General features: G+C 39.0%; 1 protein-coding gene across 1 annotated transcript in view; it reads left to right on the plus strand.

Annotated features, from left to right (window-relative positions):
- kcnt1 (potassium channel, subfamily T, member 1) overlaps positions 1 to 20,627 on the plus strand; it is a 36,286-nt gene extending 15,659 nt beyond the window's left edge. The window contains exons 13-30 of the mRNA XM_036588967.1: positions 131 to 194; positions 1,254 to 1,362; positions 1,462 to 1,570; positions 2,662 to 2,811; positions 3,427 to 3,662; positions 5,049 to 5,262; positions 6,699 to 6,804; positions 7,602 to 7,774; positions 8,958 to 9,029; positions 10,752 to 10,886; positions 11,300 to 11,411; positions 14,108 to 14,209; positions 15,448 to 15,531; positions 15,629 to 15,757; positions 17,478 to 17,769; positions 19,222 to 19,284; positions 19,436 to 19,520; positions 19,963 to 20,627. Of these exons, the coding sequence (XP_036444860.1) occupies positions 131 to 194; positions 1,254 to 1,362; positions 1,462 to 1,570; positions 2,662 to 2,811; positions 3,427 to 3,662; positions 5,049 to 5,262; positions 6,699 to 6,804; positions 7,602 to 7,774; positions 8,958 to 9,029; positions 10,752 to 10,886; positions 11,300 to 11,411; positions 14,108 to 14,209; positions 15,448 to 15,531; positions 15,629 to 15,757; positions 17,478 to 17,769; positions 19,222 to 19,284; positions 19,436 to 19,520; positions 19,963 to 20,068 (2,341 nt within the window). The 3' untranslated portion in view covers positions 20,069 to 20,627. The remainder of the gene's footprint in view (positions 1 to 130; positions 195 to 1,253; positions 1,363 to 1,461; positions 1,571 to 2,661; positions 2,812 to 3,426; positions 3,663 to 5,048; positions 5,263 to 6,698; positions 6,805 to 7,601; positions 7,775 to 8,957; positions 9,030 to 10,751; positions 10,887 to 11,299; positions 11,412 to 14,107; positions 14,210 to 15,447; positions 15,532 to 15,628; positions 15,758 to 17,477; positions 17,770 to 19,221; positions 19,285 to 19,435; positions 19,521 to 19,962) is intronic.
- Positions 20,628 to 21,985: the final 1,358 nt, after the last annotated feature.

Below are 21,985 nucleotides of genomic sequence, written 5' to 3' on the forward strand. Positions count from 1 at the left end.
GAGCTCTTTCTGTGTTTAAACCCCACCATCTGATCAGCCCCCCTCAGTATGACGTCCTGTGCTAATGCCGCACTCTGATTGGTTGATTGTGTTGACATCTCTGTCCTGATCGGTCATTTCTGTTTTGTAGGATGGACGACGCAGAGGCCTGTTTCATTCTGAGCAGCAGAAACGAGGCGGATCGAATGGCCGCAGTAAGTAACCACTACTGATCAATCAACAGCATACTGATCACCTTGATTGATTAGAAATCACACTGCCTAATACTGATCACCTTCATTGATTAGAAATCGCACTGCCTAATACTGATCACTTTGATTGGTTAGATATCACACTGGCCAATACTGATCACCTTGATTGATTAAAAATGACACTGCCCAAATACTGATCACCTTGATTAATTAGAAATCACATTTCCATTAATCAGATATTATGTTGCACATCTATTGATCACCTTGACTAATCACTTACTGATCACCATGATTGACCATTTATTGATCACCTTGATCAGAAATCACAGTGCACTAATACTTATCACCTTGATGGGCGACTTACTGATCAAATTGATTGATCAGAAAACACATTGCACACATATTGATCACCTTGACTGACAACTTACTGAACGCCTTGACTAACCATGTACTGATCACCTGGATTGATCAGAAATCACATGGCATGCATTACTTTGACTGATCACTTACTCATCTTGATTGAACACTTACAGGTCACATTGATTGATCACTTAATAATCACCTTGATTTATCAGAAATAACATTGCACAAATATTGATCACCTTGACTGACCACTTGGTCACCTTGGAATGATCGTAAATCAGATTGCCCATACATTGATCACCTTGACTGATCGCCATGATTGACCACTTATTGATTAACTTGATTGATCAACTTGATTGATCAGAAATCACTTTGCACACATATTGATCACCTTGTGATCACCTGATCACTTACAGATCACATTGATTGACCACTACTAATCACCTTGATTAATCAGAAATTACACTGCACAAATATTGATCACCTTGACAGGTGACTTATCGATCACCTCAGTTGACCACTTACTGATCACCTTGGCTGATCTAAAGTCCCATTCTGTCACATACCCAAAAGAGGTAATTTACAGGTTAATTTGCTGCTTATCATGTATTGATTATCAATAGATTATGTACCAATAGTTGGTTGCTATAATGATTTATTTGTGTATATGTACTTAATTTTATTGATTTTCTTGAGCAGGATCATCAGACGATATTGCGAGCGTGGGCAGTGAAGGATTTCGCCCCGAACTGCCCTCTCTACGTCCAGATCCTCAAACCTGAAAACAAGTTCCACGTTAAATTTGCAGGTGATTTTGTCTCTCAGCCTCTCTCACTGTTTTCTTAGCTATCTTCTCCATGAGTGTCAATCATTTTGCTCTAAGTGGTGGGTTTGCTTCCTGCTGTAGACCACGTCGTGTGTGAGGAGGAGTTTAAGTATGCCTTGCTGGCTCTAAACTGCCTGTGTCCAGCCACGTCCACTCTGGTCACTCTGCTGGTCCACACATCCCGTGGGCAGTGAGTAGCCTGACCTCTCTCTGCAGCTGTCCTTCTTCATTATCCACCCACACATCTTCAGCATCTCTTTGATCGCCCACCTCTGTCTGTTTGTTTGATTGATTAGTAAACACAGTATATAGATGCTGATCACCTCGATTGCTAATGATTATTTACTATTTATTTATTATTTATTGATTGGTAATTGGTAATACTTAAAGTGCCCACGTCCTGCAGCTGTTGTTTTGTTGTTTTTTCAATTGAGGTCCTCTTCTAACTAAATAATTCTTTCTTTGTTATTGTGTCTTTAAGACTGATATATGTAAACGAGGTCCATTCTGATTCACTGCCCTGTAGCGCTAACTGCTGTAGGCTGAATGGGAGGGTATATGTAAATGAGTTGGTTCTTGTGACATCACAGAAACTGAATTCGAAGCTTCAGTGTGAGTGGGCGGAGCTAAACTGCTGTAGGCTGAATGGGAGGGTATATGTAAATGAGTTGGTTCTTGTGACATCACAGAAACTGAATTCGAAGCTTCAGTGTGAGTGGGCGGAGCTAAACTGCTGTAGGCTGAATGGGAGGGTATATGTAAATGAGTTGGTTCTTGTGACATCACAGAAACTGAATTCAAAGCTTCAATGTGAGTGGGCGGAGCTAAACTGCTGTAGGCTGAATCGGAGGGTATATGTAAATGAGTTGGTTCTTGTGACATCACAGAAACAGTGAATTCTAAACTTCAGTGTGAGTGGGTGGAGCTAAACTGCTGTAGGCTGAATAGGAGGGTATATGTAAATGAGTTGGTTCTTGTGACATCACAGAAACAGTGAATTTGAAATGGGTTGTTTCTGTAGTTTAATTTGCATATGTGACTGTATGGACTGGGAAGTGAATTGCACAGTATGAGAATGTAACATGGTTTGCGTATTACTTCAGACTCAAAAATTCAATAAATCAGTTTTCCATTATATTCAGCCTTTTTATATGCCATCTCATTCTTTCTATGTGCTGTTACCATATTATTCATCATTTATAGTTAAACTTGTTGGTTATTACATGCTAATAACTGTATAATAGGACTTTTAAGCATGGAATAAGATGTTAATAACCACAGGGAGGGTCAGCAGTCTCCGGAGCAGTGGCAAAGGATGTACGGCCGCTGTTCCGGTAATGAAGTGTACCACATCCGCCTGAGCGACAGCATGTTCTTCAGAGAATACGAGAACAAGAGCTTTACCTATGCTGCGTTCCACGCACACAAGAAGTGAGTATATGAGGCTTCAGCTAATCACAACCTCTTAACTATCACACCCTGTGCTTCCTGTAGTAAATTACAGTCTGTCAGAATGGCATGAGCAATATAGAGCATTTCAAAATTCAAATTTTTCATAATATTTAAGTACTTTTTACAGACTGTAGAAGACTAACTTGTAACACTGCTATATAACATGAACATAACCATGCTGTAAACATGCCATAGAATATATATATATACCATATGTGTGTGTGTGTGTGTGTGTGTACATATATATATCTATATCTATATATATATATATATATATATATATATATATATATATATATATATATATATTCTATGGCATGTATATATGCATAAACTACCGGCAGTCAGTCAGTCAGAGGGATCTCTGTTCAACCAATAAATCACCTTCATTTCTTGTCTTTTGATCCAGTGAAGTCAATTATTTAACAGTATGTCTCACAGTTGAGATTGTTGCAGCTGTTGTGGCTGAGATTCAAATAAGTTGCAGAATACTTTACATTACGCAAGTCAAGTTTCGTACCATAGTTTCATGTGGATTTCAAGCAACTAAAGCTGCATGAAGGTTTCAGCGTGTGAATTCTGTGTTGTGTGTAGGTATGGCGTGTGTCTGATAGGAATAAAGCGAGAGGACAATAAGAGCATTCTGCTGAACCCCGGACCCCGACACGTCATGGCTGCTGGAGACACCTGTTACTACATCAACATAACAAAGGAGGAAAACTCTGCCTTCACCGTCAGACAGGAGGCGCATCAGGGCAAGAACCGTGGCCACTGCGACATTCTGAACAGCCCCTCAGGATTACCCGTCCACAGCATCATCGCCAGCATGGGTGAGATTTCTGACCTTTTAAATGATCAGGAGCTGTTGGCAGGTCCAGTGTTCCATTCCACAGTGGTGGTGATAGGAACCAGGGGTCACCATGACTACAAAGCCATTTTATTTACTATCCAAAACCACCAGCGAACCAACACGAGTCTTCTGAGCTTTATATGGAATGTTGATGATGAAATACATACATGAAAGTTTCACTGATCATGTGATCACCTGACACACTGCATTTTGATTGGTCCTTTCATGAAGCTTGTTCTACAAAGTTGCAGATGAGTTGTAGGATGCTTTTACATTGTGCAACTCAAGTTTCATAACAGTTGCATGTAGGTTTCAAGCAGCTAAAGTTGCATGAACGTTTCACTTTTAACCCTTACAGCCTTCTAAATGATCAGGAGCTGCCGGCAGGTCCAGTGTTCATTTCCTCACTCTTATAAAATAAAGAATTTAATCTATTTTTCAAAATTTCATTTTTCATAATAATATGAACAATAGTTCAGATTTAAACAGTCTCACTCAGAGTGGTTTGGTCTGAAATGATTGATTGTATACACTCAGGTTTCTTTACAGTGGTGGTGATAGGAACAAGTGGTCACCATGACTACAACACAAATATAGACATTTTATTTACTTTCTTTGGGGACTATATTGCCTCACAAGGCCCTTCATGTACCCCTCCACCATGAGTATATTTTTAGTTTTAGGCCAAAACCTTCTCCAAACTGTTATAAAACAAAATGTCTCAGACATCAGCCAGTCATTTCATGTAGTAACTTTCTGTGATGGAGCTTTTAGAGGTGGACGTCTGGTTCCTATCACCACCGTTTCTCTAGAATGGATAATTTCAGACCAAATCACTCTGAATGACTTCATCTACAACTTCACCATTTAAATAGGCAGAAATTGTGCAAAATCGGTAGAATTCCCCTTTTAGAATAACACAACCAATTTGCCTTGCTGTCTAAGGAGTTACTAAATACTGGATGTTGTAAGCTGTCGAGTTTAAAGGGTTAAAGTGTTTATTACCAGAGATTACAAAAACATTTTGTAACATTACATAAATCATTTCTCACTTGTAACTCAGTGAAAAAAGTGGAGAAATTGCAGACGAAGATTCTAACCTTTCAATTCAAGGCACATTAGTGTTTGTAAATAAAATCGGAAATATTTTAATTATGATTTGAAAAGTCAGTCAAAAACATCCTTTACATTTTTGCAATTTTTTCTCATTTCTTGACATCGAAACAAAACAGTCAGAAGCAGAAACTCAAACTTATTGATACAGAATTTAAAGTGAATGTAAACCTGATTTATTGCGGGGCAACAAATAGAAAACTGAGTCTTACAAAAACGAGGGGATTTATTTACAAGTTTGTGTTTCCTGTAGGAACAGTTGCAATGGATTTCCAAAACACCAGCCCAACCGGAGACACGGCCAAACTGGCCCCACCCACAGAGAACGGACAAGGAAGTCGCCGCCCTAGCATTGCTCCAGTTCTGGAGATCGCTGACTCTGCCTCCTTACTGCCATGTGACCTCCTCAGTGACCAGTCAGAGGATGAGGCAGCTCACTCTGACGAGGATGTGCCCTCCGCCTCTGAGTATGTGGCCCAAACTTACACTGATATAATACTTCACCCAGACCAAGACTTGATCTTGAACAGCGCCCTCTAGGTGCAGTAAATTCTAAGCAACACCTATGTTTCTCACTGCTCTTCTGCAATTAGAAAATGTGCTGTACTACAACTATGTACATAGCGTTTAATCTGGCACTTTACATTAAATGTGTATAGAAAGCAGCTCACTGGACTAGCTAGCTAGCTGGTTTACTCAGGCTTAAAAAAGTGTCCTAGGCTAACAATCCCAGGCTAACCAATCCTAGGCTAACTAGTCCCAGGTTAACCAATCCTAGGCTAACTAATCCCAGGTTAACCACTCCTAGGCTAACCACTCCTAAGATAATGAATCATAGACTAATCAATCTCAGGCTAATCAGTCCAGGCTAACAAATCCTAGGCTAACCACTTCTAAGATAATGAATCAACGACTAATCAATCTTAGGCTAATTAGTCCAGGTTGACCAATCCCAGTTTAACCAATCCTAGGCTAACCACTCCTAAAATAATGAATTATAGACCCATAAATCCTAGGCTAATTAGTCCAGGCTAACCAATCCCAGGTTAACCAATCCTAGGCTAACCACTCCTAAAATAATGAATTATAGACCCATAAATCCTAGGCTAATTAGTCCAGGCTAACCAATCCCAGGTTAACCAATCCTAGGCTAACCACTCCTAAAATAATGAATCATAGACTAATCAATCTTAGGCTAATCAGTCCAGGATAACCAATCCTAGGCTAACCAATCCCAGGTTAACCAATCCCAGGCTAACCACTTCTAAGATAATGAATCATAGACTAGTCAATCCAAGGCTAATCAGGCCAGGCTAACAAATCGTAAGATAACAAATCCTAAAATAATGAAATCTAGACTAATCAGTCCTTGCCTAATCAAACCAGGCTAACACACCCTTACAGAGCTTAGGCTAACCAATCATAAGCTAACCAGTCCTAGGCTAATCAATCTAGGATAACAAATCCTAGGCTTACCAGTCCCAGGCTAACCAATTCTAGGCTACTAAATCCAGACTCACCAATCTGTGGCTAATGAATCCAGGCTCACGAGTCCTAGGCTAACCAGTTCCAAGGTAATGAATCCTAGACTAATTAGTCCTAAGCTAAGGATTCTAGTCTAACCAATTCTAGGCTTACAAGTCCTAGGTGAAGAAATCTGTGGCTAACAAATCTAGACTACCAAATCATAGCTTAACCTGGCTAATCAAACCAAGCCTAATCAATACAAGGCTAAGCCGTCCAGGCTAACTAATACCAGGCTTATTCTAAAATGGTTAATCCCATGCTAATCAGTCAAAGTCTAAAAAATCCTAGGTTAATCGGTCCAGGCTATCAGACTACGAGAGTTTCCAGTCTATTCAGTCAGAGTGTGCAGTAATGTGCAGTGTTTTTATGTCCACAGATGCATGAAGGGTTATCCTCCCAACTCGCCCTACATCGGCAGCTCCCCCACGCTGTGCCACCTCCTACTCCAGAAAGCTCCATTCTGCTGCCTGCGCCTCGACAAGGTTAGCCGCTAAGGCTATGTGTTAGCAATCCTGCCTGTGCTAACATGCTAACAACCGTCATTAACTCTGATTGAACAATCGCAAAAATGTTATTATGCAATTAAAAATGACGTAACTGTACAATTGTCAGACATGGGCTAACATGCTAACTATGAAGCTAGCAGCATGCTAACAGCGTTCATTAAGAACAACCCTATAACTTAACATTTAGCAGGAAAACCCCTTTAACTGACTTTCTGACTGAAATCCAAGATTTTCATTTTGATAAAAAAATGAACTTTTCTGTCTGGTATACAGTGAATTATGTATGTTAATATGCATAACAAGCTATATATTTCATATGTAATGTCATTATAGAGACGTTTATACAGCTAAAAGCATATGTAATCTTGAAAATCATGGCTTCATGCAGGCAAACTTGAATTGTCTTATAGTACTGTATATTGTACAGTCGTATGCAAAAGTTTGTGCATCAAAAGATGTTCTTATTGAGAAAATAAGTGAACACCTCCTCTACACAGGACACTGCACATTTTAATGCACAATTACTGTTTATTTGCTGAATTTAACATATAGGTGGAAGAAAAAAATGTAAAGTGTGGCCTGTGCAAAAGTTATGGCACCCTCTTTTATTTCCAATACGTTAAACTAGGTGAATAAATAGAAATTGTGCTGTAAAATTAGCAAAAAAAATCAGTAAAACACGTTTTTTTCTTCAAGAGGATGTCTTTACTTAGAAAATCGACAAACATATGCGTATGACTGTACTGATGCCTGTGCTTTTTTTACTGTTGAAGGCCTGCGAGCATGTTAGCTTCGAGGATGCTAAAGCGTACGGCTTCAAAAACAAGCTAATCATCGTTTCGGCGGAGACGGCGGGAAACGGCCTGTACAACTTTATAGTTCCTCTGAGAGCGTATTACAGACCCAGGAGAGAGCTCAACCCTGTAGTACTGCTACTGGACAACCTGTGAGTACATGTACAAATCCAGTCCAGTAAATCACATAAACACAATAGCCCTTATTTAGACAGAGTAATTTATCGAACCGTATTAACAGTAAATAACAGTAAAATGACTCCAAAGCCACGTGGACACAAGATTACTGTGATGTAGCTGCATTCTGCTCTACATTTACTGTAATACGCTGTAATTCAAATACAGTAACATCCTGTATTTTTACATAACAACCATAGAAGTAGTGCAGCTCAGTAGATGGTAATTTACTGTAAATTCACCTTTAATTTTTACGAAACTGATACATTTCCCAATTAAAAAGCAGTGCATTTTGTTATAGCTGTATGAGTGGCTAAACTAAGCTTCATCACAATGTCCTTTCAGTAATTCAGTAATATTATCTCAATCATGTAAATGCAGAAAGTGGGAAGTGTGTGGGGGGGGTGGGGGTTCTTAAGCAGAGCCATTGGCAGTGAAATGGCTCTTATTCAGAGTCATTTATCTTTTATTCTACAAAAAAAATCTGAACTTGATGAAGAGAAATACATCAGTCATCTATGGGTTGCCATAGAAACAGGGCTGTGCTTTCAGTATGAGCCACAGTGCACCTTGAGAGAGTCAGGAGGAGGGAAAGAGAGACACAGTGGATGAAAAGCAGCTCCACTCTGAATTACTGAGGAGGGATTTAATGTGTAAACGGGCTCTTTGCAGCTTAGTGAGTCTTTTAGCACTTTTTAAGCAACTTCCGAGAACAGCTGTGTGTGAATAGGTGAATGAATGAATATTATGAATATAGGTGAATATTAGCACATATTTTCTTCCACTGGGCTATTAAGGAACTGAAAGGGCTTTTATGTCTCTCACAGGCTTTCCCCTCACTTAGGAGCCCTCCTTAATGGGCTAAGTGAGGGGAAAGCCTGTGAGAGACATAAAAGCCCTTTCAGTTCCTTAATAGCCCAGTGGAAGAAAATATGTGCTGATATTACAAATATATGTGATGCAAATATTTGCACACATTTGTCTATATTTTGAAAAATATGTCATAAAATATGGGTAATATTGTCAATTTCTATATATGTCAAACAAATGTTTAAATATATTACAAACTTGACACATATTTTAAAAATATATGGAAAATAAAGAAACGTTTTAAAAGTCTCATTTTGTGTGCACTGTTTTGTCTTTTATTTTGTGCAGGCCTGATGAGCACTTCCTGGAAGCCATTTCCTGTTTCCCAATGGTCTACTACATGGTGGGAACCATTGACAAGTAAGGCATTATTAAAACACACTCCAAACAGGTGCTTATAGTTTTGCACAAGTCAACCCTTATACAGTCTAGAGATTTGTTTTAGAGTGTTGTTTAGCTGTACATCTGACTCACGTACAGTTGCAGAGATGATGGACATGCATACAGGATTACGCTTGTGTTTCAGTCCACACGTCAGATTTCTTTCTGTTTGTTTCAGCATCAAGAAATGATAAAAATGTGGCAAAAATATAAAGGATTTGTTTCTCTCTTACTAGTTGGTGTATAATTCATAAATATTCAGTCATTTTTAGTGGTTACTGAATAGTTCATTGTAGTTACTGAATAATTTGTAGTAGTTGCTAAATAATTCATTGTATTTACTGAATAATTTATTGTAGTTACAAAACATTTGATAATAGTTACTGTATAATTAAACGTAGTTACTAAATAATTTATAATTGCTAAATACTTTATAGTAGTTGCTGAATAATTCATAATAGCTACTAAATACTAAATAGAAGTTTCCAAAATACTTTATAGTAGTTGCTGAATAATTCATAATGGCTACTGAATACTTAATAGTAGTTTCCAAAATAATGTGTAGACGTTACTGAATAAATTATAGTATTTACTAAATGGTTCATTGTACCTACTGAATAATTCACGGTAGTTATTCATTGTATTTACTGAATAATTTGTAGTACTCACTGAATAATTCACTGTAGTCATAAAACAGTTCATAATAGTGACTAAATAAGTCATAGTAGTGACTGAACAATTAAATGTAGTTACTGAATAATTCATATTTAGTCAATACTCTGTAGTAGTTACTGAATAAATTATAGTAGTTATTGAATAATTAAATTTGGTTACTAAATAATTCATAATTACTGAATACTTTATAGTACCCCCCCCCCACACACACACACACATTTTCTAATCCGCTTATCCTTCTGGGTCGTGGGGGGAGCTGAAGCCTATCCCAGTGGTTACTTTATAGTAGTTAGTGTATAATTAATTTAGTACTGAATAATTAAATTTAGTTAGTAAATAATTCATAGTTACTGAATACTTTATAGTAGTTACTGAATGATTAAATTAGTACTGAATAATTAAATTTAGTTACTAAATAATTCATAGTTATGGAGTACTATATAGTAGTTACAGAATGATTAAATTAGTACTGAATAATTAAACTTAGTTACTAAATAATTCATAGTTATTGAATACCTTATGGTAGTTACTGAATGATTAAATTAGTACTGAATAATTAAACTTAGTTACTAAATAATTCATAGTTATTGAATACTTTATAGTAGTTACTGAATGATTAAATTAGTACTGAATAATTAAACTCAGTTAATAAATAATTAATAGTTACTGAATACTGTATAGTAGTTACTGAATGATTAAATTAGTACTGAATAATTAAATTTAGTTACTAAATAATTCATAGTTACTGAATATTTTATAGAAGTTACTGAATAATTCATAGTAGATATTGAATAATTCATTGTAATTACTGAATAATCCACAGGAGTTACTGAATAATTATAATTTTAAATCTAAGATAAATACCTGAATAATAAGCCCTGAATGCACAAGGTTATTCACAGTTGTTTTGTATTATGGACACGTGATGTGTTAGTAGATAGCTTTATCAGATACTCCGGTGATTTACTGTTGTGATGAAGGGTTTTATGAGCAGAAATCCTGACTGGTCATTTGTTTGCTTGTCAGCTTGGACAGTCTGCTGCAGTGTGGGGTCCTGTACGCAGATAATCTGGTGGTGGTGGATAAGGAGAGCACTATGAGCGCAGAGGAGGACTACATGGCTGACGCTAAAACCATCGTTAATGTCCAGACCATGTTCAGGTGGGTCAGAAACACATGTCTACAGTATTTACAGAATAATCACCCAATAATAGAAACAAATACATCACATTACTGAACATCTTATACTGTCTCATTGTACTCTCTCTCTGTCTCTCTATCTCTCTCTCTCTCTCTTTCTCTGTCTCTCTCTCTCTGTCTCTCTCTCTCTGTTTCTCTATCTCTATCTTTCTCTCTCTCTCTCTCTTTGTCTCTCTCTCTCTCTCTCTGTCTCTCTCTATCTCTCTCTCTCTCTCTTTGTCTCTCTCTCTCTGTTTCTCTCTATCTCTGTCTCTCTCTCTCTCTGTCTCTCTCTATCTCTGTCTCTGTCTCTCTCTCTATCTCTATCTCTCTATCTCTGTCACTCTCTCTCTGTCTCTCTATCTCTCTCTCTCTCTATCTATCTCTCCATCCAGGTTGTTCCCCAGTCTGAGTATCATTACGGAGTTGACTCACCCATCTAACATGCGCTTTATGCAGTTCAGAGCAAAGGACTGCTATTCTCTGGCCCTGTCCAAACTGGAGAAGGTGGGGAAGGTCAAAGGTCAAAGAAAAGAGTCAGACAGCCGATATCAGTATTGGCATAAGATACTGATACTGGTTTTAAAAGATTACAAATTCCAAACACCTATAATTTTGGTTTATATAATCTTTTTATGTTTTACCTTTTTACTCCACTGGTTTTAATTAAATATGACTGATATGATTGAATTGTGAAATGCGGCCTTTGGTTTTTAATGGTCACGTTTCTAAGACCTTGTCCACTTATATCCAGATATTTAAAAAAAACATCTTCATCCACACCAGCACCGTTTTCTAAAATCTGTCTGTCCACACAAGAATGCAAAAGCGGCTCGATAAAGCTCACATGAGCCCACCAGCCCAGTAATGGGCCGATAATACCCCATAAAATTTGATGTAAAACTCCTCAAGAAGAACATTATAAACATGTGCACTGCAAAAAATATAGGGCACACTGCAAAGCTAAAGCAGAGATTTACTAACATGACGTTTTACAAAAGCTGTAGACTTTGACCTGCAGGCCGTCAGACCTCCATAGTTTGATATTTCACACAGATTCAGGTTTGATTACTGCCAGAAAATAAAAGCACCATAGGGTTTACATTGCCACCATCTCTGAAGCACCGACACAGTGCTGATCAGGCAGAAGAGCATTTTTCTAGCTTTTTGCTTCATTTAAATCATGGAGTTAGGATTTATTTTGAGTCTGAATTTGGGTTTATGATCAAGTCTTATATCTTTAGAATCACTGTGGTAATTTTAAAATATGCAATCAAGGTGACGCCCTGTTTACAAGCACTTAGCGCAGTACATTCTGATGCCTGAGGTTTACTGAAAAAATAAAACCTTATTCAATAAATGTGTTATAAGCTCCCAAATCATCTTCAAATTGCAGAGCACAAACGAAACCACCCAGTCAGCAGTCATATTTCAGACAGTTCTACAGCTTTAATAAGTCGAAACCGCTACAGATGTCCCCAAGCATGGACGCAGGAAGGAGGGGTGCTGAAGGTACTGCTATTGTTTATTTATTAAATAAATAAATAAACAATACAATATTCTGAACTTTACAATAATTTAAGCATAGTGAAAACCAGTATGTGCTTGTTTAAGACTGAATTTGTATTTTCATATCTTTCAAAATCTGCAGTAGCTTTACTGTTTAACCCTTTAGTGGTGTTGATGTGTTTGTTACTCAGTGGTCCGGTGGACCCACCACATTATTGTTTATTTAAATCAATACAGCCATAACAATTTATGTAAAAATACCAGATGTTTAAAATATCACAAGTGTCCAGCGTAGGGTTCTCCTTTAGCAGCTGTAGCCAGTCAGCAGCCTGTCCATGTTGTCCACACTCACACACACACACATACAAACACACACACACACACACTAACAGCAGGCCATGTAGGAGGAGAACAGAGTGAAGGACACAGCACCTCCACACTTTTATTCCCAGCGGGTTCACTTTCTGTAATATAAATGTGTGGGGGGTGAACAGAGTGAAGACACTGAAAATTTTATATAATCTTCACAGAAAATGAGCAAAGGCCAAGAATCTGAGGTAGAAATAGTAATTAATCGCATCATTTTTTCTTTTGATAAACACTGAAAATGGGTCCCAGAGATACAACACCACACAAGGGTTAGGTTAGGGTTAGGGTTAAAAGGGTTAGGGCCCCTCACACACGACTCGACTCTCTCTCTAACTGTCGACTCAGACTGACCCAAAAATCTGCAGACTAGAGCCGAACAGCACAGACTCGGACAGACTGAGAATCAGGGCTGAAATCGGGGTAAAAGTTTTGTATTGTAACCCCGGCTTTAGATGTATATTTCGTCATCTGTCACCTCATTACAGTGCTATCTGACACATTCTGTTTAATGTAAATTAGAATAATAAAAAAGCCAATTAAAAAATGCTGATCATTTTGCGAAACATCATCAGTCCCGTCACATATGTGCTGCTTAAAATTTCAGCAACCCTAACTTAAAACACTTTCTCACGTCCCTTTGCACAAGTTAAAAAAGTTGTTTTGCCATCAGCACGACAACACTGAAAATACAGTTTTCAAACATCTCCATCCACCTTGGAGAGCATTTTCAAAAACCTCAGAATGAAAACGTACGTGTGGACGGGGTGTGAGGGTGTGTTTATATTTGTGATTCAGTTTCTTTGGTCTGGACCAAAGCAGAGAAATCTACACTGCTGCATTTTAGTTCTAGCTCACACTGTATTTGACATTGAACCAAAAGTAATCAAACCTCATATGGATAAAAAAGTGATGTAATGTTGATGATATAACAGCGCTGGTGGCTTTATCCTCACCTGAAAGAGGAAAGAATGTAATTGCTGTCATCTTCAGCTGCAAGCTGAATTAACACTACTGTATACCTGCTTTTTCAAAGCTGTAAAACACAAAAATTAAAATACATTATGTATTTGGACACATTTGACATTATAACCTCAAATGCATCCAGATTTTACTGTTATTGTCAGTGTTTTGTCTTTTCTGTTCGTATTTACTGTAACGTGAAATGAGCTGCTTCCATGCTGACTGGAGGCGACCAGAGGTTTAGCCAACTTCTACATGTACAAGCCTTCTGATTGGTCTGTATCTTCAGGCAGTTAAGGTCATACACACAGTGTCATGCATGCATTATCTGTGTGTGTGTGTGTGTGTGTGTGTTTTCTCTTTAGAAGGAGCGTGATAAAGGTTCTAATCTAGCCTTCATGTTCCGCCTGCCGTTCGCCGCTGGACGAGTCTTCAGCATTAGCATGCTGGACACGCTCCTCTACCAGGTACTGAGGTTTGAAGAAATATTTTATTTTGTCTCTTAGTTCAGCAAAAAACAGTTTCCCCCCTTACCCTCCTAAAAACGAATGTAGTCATTCAGGCACATGTAGTGCCTAAAAATTCAGGCTTCAAAATAGCTGCTACTGTTAGCTATGCAACAGACAGTCGTCCATTTTTACAGATAGCAGAATGTTGTCATGTCATCATCTGTTATTTGTCGGAATAACTAGTGAGCTGCCTAGGTGCCCATAGACCACTATCAAATAATTTAGCATGTTAACACTATAAACATTACCCAGCCAATACTACGACCTAATGCTAGCTAGTTAGCTATTTAGCCATTGTAAACAATAGATTCTCTTGACATCACGCTTGTTTCTGCCACCATATTGTTTATGTATCGCCAGTCAACACTACAATTACAGTAGCGACGGAGGAGTTCATAGACACCATTTGTACCTCTTCAACTCCTTGAGACCACCGGTGGTTCCAAAACGCACTTCGTCATATTCTTCATAACTTTCATATTTCATAAGTTACGTTCAAAAGGTGGGGGTCATATGAGGCTGTAACTGTCTTCTTTCCAGTCAAATAGATGGGTGATGTAATTTTAAACCCTTATAATAAAAGAAGCTGAAATCAGATTTTTGTCTACTGAAAGTCAACCCATTTTTCCACAAATCTGGGCTATAAACTATAAACAGATGGCGTCTCTTCAGGATGTAGGTCTGTTAAACCTACCTGTGTGTCTGGTCTCGACACCTGACATCTTTTATCTTTTAAGTTCATTAATTCTTATTCAGTTTCTGAGCTGCTGAGTGTTTGTAGTGTTTATGTTGGTTGAACTGCTGCTGAAACACAGCTGGTGTGTTTGGTGATATGATGTGTGCAACTGGGTAGAAAACTGCTGTCCCATAGATTGTTGTTGGAAGTGGGGTGTCAGTGCAAATTACGTTGCAGTGCATGCTGGGGATTGTAGTGCTGCTGAAATGGGCTAATATTAATAAAAAATCAAAATAACTTAGAGGGCTGGTTGGGACTATGCCACAGGCCTGATCTGGCCCACAGGTTCTGGCCCCTCTTGTGTTTGACGCATGGGGTTTAAACTGATCTTAGTTCTGTACTTTATGGAAAACTGCTATAGAGTGTTAAGCAATGGAAGCAATGAATATCAGAGGGTTAAAATGATGCGGTGTCAGTTGTGGTAAGAGATATTTTCTGTTTTTGTTTGTTTGTTTGTTAGTGTTTTGTGAAGGACTACATGATCCCGATCACGAGGCTCCTGCTGGGGCTGGACACCACTCCTGGATCAGGATACCTGTGTGCTGTGAGTCAGCACTGTTTATGGGGGGGCGTTATATGTATGTAGTCTGCGTATATGTATGTGTTTGATCTGCATTAGTGTTCTGCGTGTGTCCATCCAGATGCGAGTGTGTGAAAGTGACCTGTGGATCCGTACGTACGGAAGACTGTTTCAGAAGCTTTGCTCCACAAGCTCAGAAATTCCCATCGGAATCTACCGCACAGAATCCCACATGTTCCTGCCATCTGAGGTGAAACAGACACACTCTCAACTAAACTTTCTTATCTAATAATGTTAGCTAATAATTTACAACAGTGAGATTGACTGTGTATGGAATTATTTGATGTTGTTATATGCTGTGTTTTCATATGTATATATGTGTGTATATATGTGTATATATTCATATATATGTGTATTGCTGCTATCAGGAGAAGGAAAAAACCTGCTTTACTTTTAATGTGAGTCAATGGAACCAGAAGTTTTCCCAAGTCCTTTTGGGCCGATTCTTTTGGTTTATTCTTCATGAAATTTACACACAATGTAAAGGCCAACAGACATTTTCAAATTATGTAAAAACTGAAAAATGGAGATACAAGGTTTTCTTCCGACAGCAGCGACATGTTAGGTTTTGAGGTTTTTTGAGGTTCAGTATTTTGAGGTTTTTTGAGGTTTAGTTTGAGGTTTTTCATTGCAAACGATTGTGTCGACATAAAAAGTTTGTGCGAAAGCCTCTGATCAGTAGATCAAATCCACATAATACTCATTTGAACACAAGCTTCACTGGAAGAGATAAGACTCAAAAAATATCTAACCTTTTTCTACAAAGGCCTAAACGTGGTCACTGTCACAAATGTGCTTAAACTTGAGTAATGGCCTAGAAATGGCACCAAGTCTTTCTATTTCTTCTGCGTTTTTTATTTTTCAGTATTATTATTAAGCTATCAAGTAGAAGTTATTAGTTTTGCAGAAAAAAGAAGTCAGGAAAAAAAGTGAAGAAACAAAATAAAAGTTGAGCTTAGAGCACATGGTAGTACTAAGTGCTAACCAGGCCCTGCCCTGCTTAGCTTCCAAGATTAGACAAGATCGGGCGAAAAGCCAACCTCTAATACAGCCCCTTAATAGCCTATATAAACCTTTTTTATTTTACTTACTTTTAAGTTTTCTTCTTTGTGCCTTGAGATCAAGACCTTTCGAGCTATTCAAAATAACTGTCAAACTGTCAAAATAAAAGTTGCTTAAAATATTTTCTAAAATATTCAGTTGTATGGAAGCCTCAAAACTAAATATATCAATTTGTTCAGTGAGTCACTCTTTACTTTTATTCCAGCTTCCATTCTTTTCAGGAGACTCACTTTCAGTTCCTCAAAGAATCTGCAGACACACCTCCAAAGTTCAGTCTTAGAAGCTGGTTGATGATTTTCTGAAGTAATCAAACACATTCAGTGGTGTTGAGGTCTGGACTCTGGGGTGGTCAGTCCATTGTTCAGCTTCTTTGTTTGATGTGTCCGTCTCCTTTTCTCAGTGAGGTTCTTTTTGAAAGCTACACATCCTTTCAGACCCACAGCGCTGAGTCGTCTTCTCACAGTGGAAGGATGGACAGAAACACCAGTGGATGTTTTCAGATCTGAAGCAGCTTGATTTTCTCCTCTCTCTCAGAGATGAAAGCTTTAAGTGCTGTTTATCTGATGGGGGCAGTTATGGTGTCTACCAGGTCTTCCAGGCGGTTGTTAGGAGGCCCATCTCCCCTCAGCCTTAATCATTTTTAAACTCTACCTCTGGAAACTAATCAGAAATATCTCCAGAAAAATTAATAACTTTTACTTCATCACCATTTTGACTGAAAATTCAATAGTCATACGTACATTTTATTGTTCATCTATAGTGTATAAATGAAATAAGATGTGTACACTTTACTCTTGTACTGTTACTGTCCTTGTCCTCGTTGTTTCCATGGCAAACGCACCTGCCAGTCTCAGTATTCGGTCAGCTCAGAGGGGTGGTCAGACACTAAGGAGACTAAGGGGGACGAGCCTAAAGTTCTGACCCGGAGCTCCTCAGGCAGCGACCAATCAGAGCACCCACTCCTGAGGCGGAAGAGCATGCACTGGACAAGGCGTCTCAGTCGGCGGGCCATGAAGAGGAGTGACTCCTCCTTTTTCTCCTCCCAGCCAAAACACAGTGCCTCCCGCCGCTCAGAGAGGGAGGAGCTTACGGAACTCGTCAGGAACCGCATGCAGCACCTGGGCTTACACACAGGATTCAGTAAACTACAGCTACCCATCACTTTTAATGAAAATATATAAATACCCCAGTCAAGAATCCTGTTAAAATCTAAATACATTTTTAATTATTAAAATCTAAATAAAGCCCTGTTTGAGCTGGAGTAGTTTTACCTGAGGAAGTTTTTACAGTCTGACGGTAATAATTGTGGAGCGATTTTAATCCAGTATGAATCTGCAGTGTGTAGTTTTACAGTCTGACGGTAATAATTGTGGAGTGATTTTAATCCAGTATGAATCTGCAGTGTGTAGTTTTACAGTCTGACGGTAATAATTGTGAAGCGATTTTAATCCAGTCTGAATCTGCAGTGTGTGTAGTTTTACAGTCTGCCGGTAATAATTGTGGAGCGATTTTAATCCAGTCTGAATCTGCAGTGTGTAGTTTTACAGTCTGACGGTAATAATTGTGGAGCGATTTTAATCCAGTATGAATCTGCAGTGTGTGTAGTTTTACAGTCTGACGGAAATGTGAGTGATTTTAATCCAGTATGAATCTGCGTGTGGTAGTTTTACAGTCTGACAGTAATAATTGTGGAGCGATTTTAATCCAGTATGAATCTGCAGTGTGTGTAGTTTTACAGTCTGACAGTAATAATTGTGGAGCGATTTTAATCCAGTATGAATCTGCAGTGTGTGTAGTTTTTACAGTCTGACAGTAATAATTGTGGAGTGATTCTAATCCAGTCTGAATCTGCAGTGTGTGTAGTTTTACAGTCTGACGGTAATAATTGTGGAGTGATTTTAATCCAGTCTGAATCTGCAGTGTGTAGTTTTACAGTCTGACAGTAATAATTGTGGAGTGATTTTAATCCAGTATGAATCTGCAGTGTGTGTAGTTTTACAGTCTGACAGTAATAATTGTGGAGTGATTTTAATCCAGTATGAATCTGCAGCGTGTGTAGTTTTCAGTCTTGTTCTCATTGTCCTCAAGCTAAAGGAATAACGAAACCTACTTAATGGAATGGACAGTGTGTTGTTATTGTTATTGAGTGGTACATCATTCAAACCTTTCAGTCAGGGCCATCTGACGGCCTCTGAAACTAATCCAGCTTCAACAGTGCTTAAATTTGTCAGTCAGTCTACTCAGTTTGTATACATCGATATATTTGCTCTAGATGAGTCACAGCTCAGTCTTGGATTATTATCCCATGTACTGTTTGGAACAATAATTCTGTTTTCTAACATTTGTGGTCAAAAAACAGAATGGCATGACAATATGAAAACACCAAAAAGAATCCATTTCAAAACTGGGGTTTTTAACGTTATTTTAGTTTTAAAAAAGTTTTAACATAACACTTGATATTGATATATTGAGATATTGACAAAGCTCCAAGTAGAACTTAAGTGCATTTTCTCTTTCTTCTCCAACCATCTTTTCCTCACTTTTCACCCATCATTCTCTCCATATCCCTCTCTCTGCACTGTCTCTTTATAGAAGATGTCACTAATCTGACAGCCAGTGATGTGATGAACAGAGTAAATTTAGGTTATTTGCAAGGTAATATGCTCAGATGCTTTTTTTGCATTGTCCAGTTAGAAGGATGAAAGATATGAAACTCTAAATAGACGGCATTTGTCTGCTTGTAAACTTACATTAAAACCAAACATAATATTCGAGTGACAGGTGTGATGTCCCGTTGGTGTTGCAGGGGAGCTGAATGACCAGCAGAACTCTCTCTCCTACGTGCTCGTCAACCCCGCGCCAGACACACATCTCCAGCTCAACGACGTAGTGTATGTGTCACGCACACACACGCAAGTCTGACTGATCTTTAGGCTGGCTTTGCATGGTGAAACTTTCATGCAACTAGTTGAGAGTTGCATGCTACATCATTTCCGTGCAACTTGACAGTTATACGAAGAAGCAAAAAACCATTCCAAACTTTTAATAGAAGTCAATGGAACAAAGTTTTATCTTAAGTCATTTTGGACGATTTCTATTTGTTTGTGCATCATGAAATGTTGAAACAATGTAAATGCCAACTGGTGCTTTCAAGTCACGTGAAAAAATGAAAAATGGAGATACTAGATATGTTCCGACAGTGATATTACGCAACCGCAAAAAGTACTCATGGTTTAAAATAATTTTAAAAAACAAAATTTGTTAATAATTTTATCTTGATTTTTTTGTCCCAGTCCTTATAAGTTGCTGCAGTGCTGTCTTATGTCTCAACAGGTTTCTGATCCGACCAGACCCACTGGCACACGTCCCGGCAGAGCCCCCAATACGCACCCACTTCAAAGAGTGCAGACCAGACACACCAGAGATGAACCAGGTTTAACCGGCACAAGACTGAACTGACCTTAATCACAGCAGAAAGATCCACCTGAAGTGGTCATATTTATCACAAGACTGAAAGTGGGTTGTCCAGCTGTTTACACCTGTTGGTCCACAGCCCCGTAACACAAGCATCCCACTGCAGTGCTGCATTATGACCAGCAGGTGGAGACAGAATTCATTTGATTCCAGTGTTTGATTGCTAGTGTTGCACTTTGATCAGTAGGAGGCGCCAACATATCTGATTTTAGAGCAGAACTTCAGTACCTCGCATCACAGCCTCCAGCACTTTGTAGATGTTGCTTTTTTAAGCTGATCTCTGATCAGGTTTTTTTGTTGCTATTTTATACATACATTCTCCATCCACTTTGACTGAAACTCCTGCCTTGTATCATCACTCCTGTGTGAGCTTATTGGACATCTCACCCCAAAACCATAGGCAATAATATGGACTCCCTCCCACCCTTTTATGATTAAGTGACACTTATTAGTCCCACAGCAGCGTAACTTCAGCTCCACATTTAACCCACCTGTGCAGTTAAACACCACATACACACTAGTGAACACACATACTAGGGGGCAGTGAGCACACCTGCCCGGAGCAGTGGGCAGCCCTGTGTACAGCGTCCAGGGAGCAGTTGGGGGTTAGGTGCTTTGCTCAAGGGCGCTTCAGTAACATACTGTCGGCTCAGGGGATCGAACTAGCAACGCTTCGGTCACAGGGCTGGTTTCCTAACCTCCAGCCCATGACCGCCCCTTTTGCCACCCTTTACCACCCTCCACTTTTCTGGGAAGGTTTCTACAAGATTTTGGAGAGTGTCTGTAGGAATTTGTGGCCATTCAGTCAAAAGAACATTAATGAGGTCAGGCACTGATGTTGGACACGACGGCCTGGCTTGCAATTGACGTTCGAGTTCATCCCAAAGGTGTTCAGTGGGGTTAAGGTCAGGGCTCTGTGCAGGCCACTGGAGTTCCTCCACACCAAACTCATCAAACCATGTCTTTATGGAGCTGCTTTGTAATGCTGGAACATGAAAGGCCCTGCTGCCACACATTTTGAAGCATATAATTGTGTAAAATGTCTTTGTGTGTTGTAGCATAAACATCACCCTTCACTGGAACTAAGGGGCCTGAAAAACAGCCCCAGCTCATTATCCCTCCTCCACCAAACTTTACTGCTGGCACTCTGCATTCCAGTCGGTAGTGTTCTTCAGATTTGTCCACCAGACTGTCAGATAGTGAAATGTGACTTATCACTCCAGAGAACCTGTGTCCACTGCGCCAGAGTCCAGAGGCGGTGTGCTTTACACCCCTCCAGCCGACACTTGGCATTGCACATAGTGATCTTAAGCTTGTGTGCAGCTGCTCAGCCATGGAAACACATCACAATAATAGTACTTACCGTTGTCTAGGGCAGATCTAGCAAGGGGGAAATTTCAATGATTTGTGGCAAAGGTGCATCCTACAACAGCACCATGTTTAAGGTCTATTGCCAGTGTGTGTCTATGGAGATTGCATGGCTATGTGCTTGACTTTATAAACCTGTTAGCAGTGGGTGTGGCTGAAACACCTGAACTCATTTATAAGGAGGTGTGTCAAGATGCGACAAGATGCAACTTCTTGACAGAAAGTTTTCTACTCGACAGACACATTGGAGAACATACTTGACAGTACATTTTGCAAATGTCATTATGTACAGCATTTATCAACATAAGTCAGTATGAGTGCAAAATGTCTGTGATATTTAGCACATTTTCATTTCATTGCTTGGAAAAAGGGCCTAAAGCTACAGCTCGAGTTCTAGTAAAGTCTATGGTGAATGTATAAAAGCAACATTACAGTACGCTTAGGGGAAGCTGGATTTAGATCAGCGTAAAAGAGCAACATCTACCCAGGAACGATCCTCAAGCTGAGGAGAAAT

The sequence above is a fragment of the Colossoma macropomum genome, unplaced genomic scaffold, assembly GCF_904425465.1.
Source record: "Colossoma macropomum unplaced genomic scaffold, Colossoma_macropomum, whole genome shotgun sequence".
Classification (NCBI taxonomy): Eukaryota; Metazoa; Chordata; class Actinopteri; order Characiformes; family Serrasalmidae; genus Colossoma; species Colossoma macropomum.